The sequence below is a fragment of the Myotis davidii genome, unplaced genomic scaffold, assembly GCF_000327345.1.
Source record: "Myotis davidii unplaced genomic scaffold, ASM32734v1 scaffold535, whole genome shotgun sequence".
NCBI lineage: Eukaryota > Metazoa > Chordata > Mammalia > Chiroptera > Vespertilionidae > Myotis > Myotis davidii.
The window spans coordinates 1,659,743-1,669,962 of record NW_006286980.1 but is presented as its reverse complement, the minus strand read 5'-3'; the positions used below and the strand labels follow the sequence as shown (position 1 = coordinate 1,669,962).

General features: G+C 42.2%; 1 protein-coding gene across 1 annotated transcript in view; it reads right to left on the bottom strand.

Moving 5' to 3' along the window:
- TM7SF3 (transmembrane 7 superfamily member 3) overlaps window positions 1-10,214 on the bottom strand; it is a 25,195-nt gene extending 14,981 nt beyond the window's left edge. Inside the window, exons 1-3 of the mRNA XM_015560764.1 lie at window positions 10,140-10,214; window positions 3,773-3,927; window positions 983-1,133 (exon numbers count right to left, since the gene is read on the bottom strand). Coding sequence (XP_015416250.1) covers window positions 983-1,133; window positions 3,773-3,927; window positions 10,140-10,212 — 379 coding nt within the window. The 5' untranslated portion in view covers window positions 10,213-10,214. The remainder of the gene's footprint in view (window positions 1-982; window positions 1,134-3,772; window positions 3,928-10,139) is intronic.
- Between the last annotated feature and the right edge of the window lie 6 nt (window positions 10,215-10,220).

Here is a 10,220-nt window from a genome sequence, read left to right as displayed (position 1 = left end):
AGGGGCTCCATGAACACCCTGAAATTGTATTTTGAAAGTGTCCATTTCCTAGGGAAAGCGGTCTTTATTAGATTTTGGGGACCATGAACCTACAAAAAGAACATAAGAACCCAGGGATGGAATGGAAAAAAACACTGCCAAAGAGGAAAGGAACTCCATGAGTAATAGGGAGAAAGACAGTGTCATATCAATTCTGTAAGAGTCTTTGTGTATACATAAAAAAAAAAGAGTAAAAGACCTCAAAGACCCCCAAGACCATGTATCAGAATGGTATTTGAATACTTAATTAAACACACATTTATAGCATTCCATTTTATTAATAACTAGAGGCCCAGCACATGAAATTCCTGCACTCAGGGGGGTCCCTCAAACTGGCCTGTGCCCTCTCGCAGTCCGGGAGCCCACAGGGGATGTCTGATTGACAGCTTAGGCCCGCTGGGTGGCAGTTGGACATCCTTAGTGCTGCCACGGACCTTTCCAGCCCACTCCCCACACTGCTTCTGGAGTTAACTTTCTAAGAGATGAAGTGCATCACATCATTCCTCTGCTTAAACACTCTCTATGCTTCCACAGAACTGATCTCAGAATAGAATGCAAACCTCAAATTATATACAAGGCCCTCACACTCTGCCTCCAGCCACACCTACTATATGCCATTCTCCAAATACTCTATTTTCCTTCAGGGCCCTCCTCTGCCTAGGATAACCAACCAAAGTGTTAAGGGCTGTGTCTTGCCCTTTTGTTACTGCTTTTCCAAGGACTCCTTAAATGTTTTTCCAATGAATAAATGTATTCTCCTAGTTCCTTCCAGGACTTTCAACATCATGATAATTCTCTGGCTCCCTTGCTATTAAAACCTTTCTGGTTAAATATATTGTATTACAATAAACACTTTTAATAAGATTACAGTTTTCCCTAAATATTCAGGAATCAGTCCCATATTCTAGACAGTAGTAGAAGTCGAAGACAGAAAAGTTACCACCTCTTTCTGAGTAGGAGAGTGGAATGGCCATATTTTGGACAGGCTCAGCATCTGAAGTCTCCAAATACCAAAAGCACATACTCTGCTCTGGTCTAAGAATGAAAACCAGTCCTTTGTCAGTGCCTGTTCCCGAGGTACTGGGAAGGAGAGTCTGCAATAAGGAAGAAAAGAGTCATCGTGAATAGGGAGTTGAACAAAATATTAAAATTCCAGAGTTGATCTACTATGCATGTCCTACTCCAAATCTTCCCCAAACAGAACGGAATCAAAATACCTTCCTTAGAAAATTAAAGGGCTCTTTTCACCTCTATGTGCATTTGCCCACACATACACATGGCAGAACTATTTAAAATACACGATCTTTGATCAGATGCAATAAAATTCCCAAGCTTTTCTATCCCCCAAATTAAGATGTACTAGGTCAGGTACTAACACTACTGTTGAATGATGAAACTAAAATAATTTCATCACAAGTTTGATATCCTTTATTCAGGGGAAAACAACCCATGGGCTAAGGGAGTGCATGCCTGACATGCTGTGGAATATTGTTTCTGAGGGATTTGGGGCGAGAGCGAGCTCTATAGAGCATTAAAAACAGCAATACAGAAACAGGGCAGGATGGGGACTAGGAGGTCGGGAAGTTCTTAAGATACCAGCAAGTCCTATTTGGAGGGTAATGTAAGCTGGCTGAAACCGAGTGGGAGGACTGTGATTGGCATATGTTAGGTTTCCTTGACAGGTTTTTCCATAACTGCAGACTGACTAGCAGGTTGATTTTTCCATAAGTGATAGGTAGGCTTCAATTTGACAACCATAAGGGAGAATGACCCAAATACTAATTGACAAACTACAGAATCGACAGTTTCAAAGAACCAGCTGCCATGATGAGCCTAAAAATCTTAAGTGCTACACTTTGTCGGGAAGGGCAGAGGACACAGAAACAATCCTCTCCCCACAGACCTCTCACTTCCAGAGCTACATGCAGGCTGGTTATCCTCTCAGTAGTACAGACACGGTGAGAACTAAAGGCAGCACCGTGAAGGAACATTGTTATAATTAAAGATAACGAAGATCCTTCCCGCGGGGAACTGAGCTGGGGGACTGTGACGGGCATATGTTGTTCATTCAGGCCGCTTCTGTCACATTAGTTATGGCGACCTCCCTTTATCCGAGCTCTGTTTCCTCAGAGGTAAAAGCAGGCCCTGTAACTACTTTGTTGAGCTGTTGTGAGAATTAAATTAATTATATGGAAAACCAGGCACGGGGGTTCCTAACGAGGAGCCCCAGAGGCCCAGAGTTTCCCGAAGTCCCCATGAAATCACGCATATGTATCTATACGTTCTGCCAGGTAGAGAGGCCATCAATTTCAGCAGATTCAAAGGGAGCCCCAGAGGCCCAGAGTTTCCCGAAGTCCCCCTGAAATCACGCATATGTATCTACGTTCTGCCAGGTAGAGTCCATCAATTTCAGCAGATTCAAAGTCTATGGCCCCAGGAGCTAAGACTACCAGCCTAGCACACAGTAGGCATGCAATGAATATAAATGCCTTTTTCTTCTCTGCCCTTTCCCTTCCTTCAAATGTTGTCTGTGTAGTAATGTTATTAAGAAGGAAATTATACATGTGCCATTTTACTATGTCTCCTATGTAAGGGTCTGAATAGGGAGGTTCCTTTTGAATATAGTGCCAGAAAAAAACTTGGCTTCTTCTGAGTAACTGGCATGTTCTTCCTCCTAAGAAAGTTAGGAAATTTAACATGATTTGATTTTTGCTCTGGCTGCCATAAACTAAAGCAAAGTCAGCATAAATGGGTCACAGGCACTGTCATCTCTCGCAATTAACAATTTATTCCTTCTTGTTTTCCATGATCGAACTCTTCCATTTCTAGTCGATTAAACTACCACACACAGGCATGTAACTTCAAAACCTTCGTGACAGAAGCAGGATGTCAGGATAGAAATATACAAAAGACTTCGTTTGAGAGATTATATGACCAAGGCCTATAAAATATATATGAACTGGACTAAAAGAGCTTTGTTTAACAAAATCTAGGGTATTAGAATATAGGCTTAAGACAAACAGAACACACAACACACATAGTGGAATTTATTTGTCTAAAGAGTCATATGGGCTAAATAGAAATAGACTTGGAAAAGCTTAACATAATGGCAGGTCCTTAAGAGCTTAGGCTAAGCCAGGGCATCTGAAAAACTTCCCAAAGCTGAGGCTGAGATTAAAGGGTTTAGTGATGATTTCTGCAAGAGTTCTGAATGCTGCTAGAAGATTAACTCAGTCTTAGGATATTTTTGTTTCCGAGAGGCGTCAAAGAATAAAGCTGATCCTACAGGGTCTTATTAAACATATATATCTTAGTCATACTCAAGACCACATTAAATGGCTAAACAGAAAGGGAAACCCATTAAAATGTATTCACAGGTAAAAAATCATCAAGGGCCCAGGAGAGTAAGGGAGAAAAAAAGTGGGAAATAATGAGGAAAGCTTTAACTACATTCAGACAGGAAACACTGGCATAGCTCACCCTTCCCCCAAACTAGGCACTCTATCACCTCCTCATTAAGTCAGAGGTCACCACATTCAAGAAAGGCCTGAGACATTCACCTCTTAGCTGCTCTAAACCACTAATTTGACAGAAACCAACTTTGATTATTTTTTAAAAAGTTTAAGACATAAAGTTAAACATAAAGAGGCATCCAATAATTCTGATGCTTTTGCTAAATATAAGGACACAAACTGCAGAAAGAGTTTTTACAGAAATAATCCTTTGTACTTACCTTAGAAAAAGAAATGGTTGTATTCTGATACTGTGAGTGTATTTGGAAAATAAGAAAAGTCGCATTGCTGGAAATATTACGCAAAATAGCTTCCTCTGGAAAGGGTCTGTTGAGCTTGAAGTATCTAAATTTCCCCACAGAAAATTCAATAAGACCTACAACAAGAGAAACGTTTCATTGTAATTACGAACCTCTAATATCAGTTTGTAGAAATCACATATATAAACATAGACACAGATTTAATCCTCAGAAAGAAAACTGGTTGATAAATTTTATTACTGCCCCTATTTCACTGATGAGAATTAAGCTTAAAGAGGTGAAGCAGCTCACCAGGGTGACTTAGCTAGTGAGCGGCAGAACTAAGAACTAAAATGGGAAAAAGTATTTCAAAAGATGAGAAAAATTCCTAAAGTGGCTGAGGATGCTCAAGGTGCCCGGCTCCCAGAGCCCAGGAAAAAAAAAAAACCATCTGGTAGCAACCATAACAATTCTATTCTGAACAGAGCCCCTGAATTTAAGAATTAGCAACCCTAAGGAGCTACTGACAACTGGGAATGCACTGGTATTAAAGAACAGTAGGAACTAAGAATCCTGAAGTCACCTGGAGACACAGAGGTGGCTACAATTTTATCCCACCATGTATGAGCTGTGTGATCTTAGGCAAGTTTCTCAATTCTCTCTTTTTTTAAAAAATATATTTTATTGATTTTTTACAGAGAGGAAGGGAGAGGGATAGAGAGTTAGAAACATCAATCAGCTGCCTCCTGCACACTCCCTACTGGGGATGTGCCCACAACCAAGGTACATGCCCTTGACCGGAATCGAACCTGGGATCCTTGAGTCCGCAGGCCGACACTCTATCCACTGAGCCAAACCAGTTAGGGCTCTCAATTCTCTTAAACCTCAATTTCTTCAACTGCCAAATAGGACTGTATTACCCAGCTTGCAAAAGAAGGTGCCATCAGCACTGGCAAAAATGTCATTTGAACGCCCACCTCAGATACTTACTTTATGAACCACGGGTATTCTGGAAAAATGAGCTTTTTGGTTAAGGACCAAGTTCAGAGTCCACATAAAAGACAGGTTGTAACAACAGTTTTCCAACACCTCATCTAGGCCTTTCCCATCCATGTCTGGTTCTGTTTATTAACTCACTCACTCTACCCATGGTTCTCTGTGTATCTTTCTCCTAGCTGCACACCAGTTCTTTCTTCGTCCAAGCTAATTCTCAAATAATGCACTAAATAGGTAAACCAGGTGAAGATAAATCACAAATAAGAAATACTTGGAGAACTGAAGCGTTCATTGCTTTAAAAGAGAGTAAGGAAAGATAGGACCAAAGAAATTAAAATACATTATTAAACAACTAGTAACCTGAAAAAATAAGTAGGGGTATTAAACATAGGTATCCCTGGGAATATATTTTAAGTGATTTCTCTTTTCTTTACACATTTCATTGTTTATAAAATTTCTACAGTGATAGTGAGGTATTCTTTTCAGAAAGAAACCTTAATGGCACTCAAAACACAGCTTCTACCTCAACTCTTCATCTGAAATTTATAAAACAGGAGCACCATAAGGATTCCCGGAGACAGCACATGCTCAGGTTGCAGGCTCCATCCCCAGTAGAAGCCACGCGGGAGGCAGCCAAGGGACATTTCTCTCTCATTGATGATGCTTCTATCTCTCTATCCCTCTCCCTTCCTCTCTCCCTAAAATCAATAAAAACATACTTTAAAAAAAAAAAGATTGTTGTATAGTTTTCTCTGTAATGGACTTCACATATCCCATTATAATTATCCCTAAATATTTCATGTTTCTTGATGCTATTGTTCATTTACTTTTTCTTTTAAATTTCAATTTCTAGTTGACTCTTCACCAACATGCCTTTTTAAATAAAGTCTTCCAGCTGATTTCTAATGGTCAGCCAGGTTTGAGAGCTCCTAACTCAATGTTGGATGAGGTAGGACAGGATAAGTATATTTTCCCTATTCTTAGTTATCGTCTACCTAACTTCTGTGTGAAAATCCTCTGGCAGTGTTACCCCTGCGGTCTGATAGCCATTTCACAATTTTTACAGAAGATTGCGTATTAACAAAATCAGTTATGGTATGACTCCTGGCTATACAGGGCTTTGTCATGTTTGACATTCCAACGCCTAGTACAGTAGTGGTCACCTAGTTGGCACATAGTAACTGTTTAGTAAATGACAATTCAAGTTTGTCACCTCAGGGAAGTAATTTCTTTCTTCAGGGCCTCAGTTCCCTCATGGTAAAATGGAGGTAACTGTGCTACATAAATCACTTGGCTGCTGAAATTCTCAAATAAATGGGGACATTTTTGTAAACAGTCCAATACTACACAATAAAGTATCATGATTAACTTCCATTAGCCTCCCAGTGTTTCAGAGGCTCATCTTATTTATTTTTTTAAGTCAGGCATTCAGTAAGGTCCTGCAAATAAAGGCGTGGGAAGAGGACTAACAGGTATACTAATAAATGCTTGCCACACCCATCAAAAACATCAAGGTGAGAAGGAGACCTCCTTAAAGTGAGAAGGAAAAATCCTGAAAAATCAAGACAACTTGAACAGTACAGTCTAGCAGAATCTGCATTTAACTTCTACTCATAAAAGCACACATGGCAAATAAAGGCATATAACCAAAATATATCCCGAAGAAGTTAACAGGAACTTAATTCACCTCTAAGCCATCTGGGAAGGGATTCGTGAGGAACATTCCATGAGGCATAATTAGATCTTATGACTTTGGGTGTGGGAGGGAAACAGTACATCCAGTGATATTACAGAGCACATGGCCAACAAGGAGACAGAGCCTTATGCTGTCTGTAGCTCGCCTCTAAAAAGAAGTGCCTGTTTTTTTCTGCCAAAAATATTTTTTTTTCTATCTGACCCATATAACAGGGGACTCTTTTCTATTTTTCCTACTCATCATTCCTACGCAGTCACTTCTTCTTTCCAAGAAATCTATTCCACCAAGAGCTACCCAATCCCTTTTCTTTCCCAATCAAATCCTAAACTTGCAAACTTAAAATTATTCAATTCTTCCTTTTTACTATTTTACTAAAATTGACCTCTGTTTTACTAAAATGAAAGCATTGTTTGTGCTTTCATACAACAACCAAATTCTAGGAAAGATTTGTGAAAGCTGTCTTCATAATTCTCTTCAGATTAAATATTAAAAACAAAAGCAGTTAATTTAGCTACTTGAACTGGTCAACATGCAACAGCCCCTCCCAATTTCTCATTTATTTATTTATTATTTTTTTTAGATATATTTATTGATTTTAGAGAGGAAGAGAGAAGGACAGAGAGAAACATCAATGATGAGAAAGAATCATTGATGGGCTGCCTCCTGCATGCCCCACACTGGGAATCAAGCCCACAACCCTGGCATGTACCCTGACCGGGAATCAAACCGTGACCTCCTGGTTCATAGGTCAAAGCTCAACCACTGAGCCATGTCTGCAGGGACCAATTTCTCATTTATGTCTTACGTGTTTTCGTTAGCACTAAAAGCTGAAAGGAAACACAAAATGTGCATATTACTCTTCACATACTTTAAAATATATATTTTTTTATTGATGTTTTTAGAAAGAGAGGAAGGGAGAGGGAGGAACATTGATTGCTTGCCTGCTGCACGCCTCCTACTGGGGATCAAGCCTGCAACCCTGTGACCTCTCGATGCATGGGATATGCTTAACCTACTGAGCCACACCAGCCAGGGCATCTTTCACACCCTTTCAAGAGAAAGAGACCACTTGCAACTAACTACAAAAATGGCCTGCTACCTTACTTATGGCATTATCATTAGCACAAATATCAGGAAGTTCAAAAGACATTGTGCTCACCTCCAATTACTATGTAATTCTATGTAAGTTAATGGATGTGAAACAAACAATAACAAAAGACATTAAAGGCAGCAGAGAACTGGAACTTCGAGACAAGGGAACACTGTTTAAACGTGTGGTGCACCCCTTGTGCCCTGCTGGCCACAGAAAGCACCTTCCTCATTCTAGAAATTTGATCTGCCACCTTCAAAGATTTATTTGGCTTTTGAGCCACTATCCCTGTGGTGCAAGTTAGCTTTTCCGGGGAAAGATGAGTAATTACAGCAGTTGCTTAATTCCTTCAGTTTGTCTAGTTATCAGAGTCCTCAAATCGAAACAAATGAGGAGACTGCAACTCTTGAACTAAGTCTTTGCTAATTTTTTAAAAAATATTTTATTGAATTTTTACAGAGAGGAAGGGAGAGGGATAGAGTTAGAAACATCGATCAGCTGCCTCCTGCAAGCCCCCTACTGGGGATGTGCCCGCAGCCAAGGTACATGCCCTTGACCGGAATTGAACCTGGGACCCTTGAGTCCGAAAGCCGCAGACAGACACTCTGCCAAACCGGTTAGGGCAGTCTTTGTTAATTTCTATCTGACTGATGTGGAGAACATCAGCTTGTTTTAGTTTTATTAATGTTTACCCATAGATGTTTTCCCATTGAATTTTAGAGAGCGTGGAAGGAAGGGGGAGAGACAGAGAGAGAAACATCAATGTAAGAGAGACGCATAGATTGACTGCCTCCCACAGGTGCCCCAACCAGAGCCAGGGATTGAGCCTGCAACCTTAGTACATGCCCTTGACCAGAATCCAACCCGGGACCCTTCAGTCCATCGGCAGAGGCTCTCTTCATGAACCAAACCGGCTTGGGCACATCAGCTTTAATTACCACTCCGCAGTTAAGTTCCCACATGTTGTCCTTCCGCACAGAGCAACAATACTGCTGCCAGGCAAAAAGAGTATCATGGTAGAGGAAATATCAGTGCTGAAAGCACAGAAGAGGCACGAAATTGCGCCTGAAGAATATTAAGCTCTCGATTACTCAGGTTTCTCAGCTTCTGTGTAAAAATGTCCAGCTGTTATTAAATACTGGAGCACAGAACCAGAAGTGAAAAGTTCTGGACCGCAGCCCTCCCGGATCAACTGCAAACTCCATCTCTCACATGCTTCCCTGTTGAGACGGGGCAGCCTCTCCTCCACCTGCCTCAGAAGGCTATTTTGAGAAATGAGAATTCCCGGAAGAATTCAGTGCAAAGTAAAACATTCTTATTCGGGGCAGCTGTGGTGAAGTGGAAGGACCAGGAAATTTGCCGCAAGACATACTTGGGTTCAGATGCCGCCTGTGCCCCTAGAGCTGTTTGCTTGTGTGGTGGGCATCATCATGTAGGGCCTCAGCTCCGTCCTCTGCCAAGTGAGGGCTGTGATTATAGAGTCGTGATGATTAAAAAGCACTGCCTTGCCCTGGCCGGTGGATAGAGCTTCGTCCACCTGCCTACTGAAGGGTCCTGGGTTCGATTCCAGGCAAGGGCATGGTGCTCGAACCAACAGATGTGTTTCTCTCACATTGATGTTTCTCTGTCTTTCCCTCTCTCTTCCACACTCTCTAGAAATCCATGGAAAAATATCCTCGGATGAGGATTAAAAACAAAAAAACAACACACTGTCATGAAAAAGCACCTGGCACATTCTGCATTGCAGTGAATGTAGTGGCCCATAAAAAAAAAAAGGCTCATTTTTTCTTTTCCTGCAAAAATAGAACTTGCCCTTTTCAGCTCTGGCCTTAAGTCCCATGCAAAGATTCCAGAACTCAGTTTGCACAAGAGCTTTTCAAAGATAAGTATTTAGGAGCACAATCACATTATTCAGAAAATATTATGTTTCAGAACTGTAAGTAGTGTCTTAACGCTCCAAGCAAAACTAAGAATGCGCCTAACCTCACGGGAAAAGCACGTGATTATCAGCCTGGCACAGTTAGTGCTATTCACAGCGTGTATGTTAACAAACCACGAATTACTTATAAAACCCATTCAGCCAAGCACATGACCTCCGATCTAAAGCCCGATCTGAGTCCGCTTTTCCTGTCCACTCCGTCGAGCTCACCAATTAGAAAAGCATCTCCACTGGGAAGTAAAAACCCCGCGCGGTCTGCGGGGCCGTCGGTCGCAGAGCCCTCGGTTCTGCACGCCCGACGGTCCCGCGGCTCAGCCACGCCACTCGGGAGCCCAGAGGTGCTTTCAAGTGTCAAATGAAACCCGCAAACATGGCTGCTCCCCTCCCCGAGGGGGACAGGAATGTGTGTGAACAAGGGAGCTACGCATCTCTTCCCACTTCCACAGCCGGAGTGAGGACGTCTCCTTCGCAAAGGGAATGTCCTTCTGCACGAAGGACCCTGACCCCTTCCTGCCGGTTCCGAACGCGCCGCCTCGGCTGCGGGGCGCACAGACCCTGGGGTGGACCTCGACCTTGCAAGAAATGCAAACGCCCCTTGGGGTGCAGAAGGGAGGCGCCCCGACCTTACCCACGCTGGCGTTCCCGACGGTCTCGGCGCCACCAGCCACCCCGGGCTGCGATGCCAGCGCCGCCAGCGCCATCAGCCGAA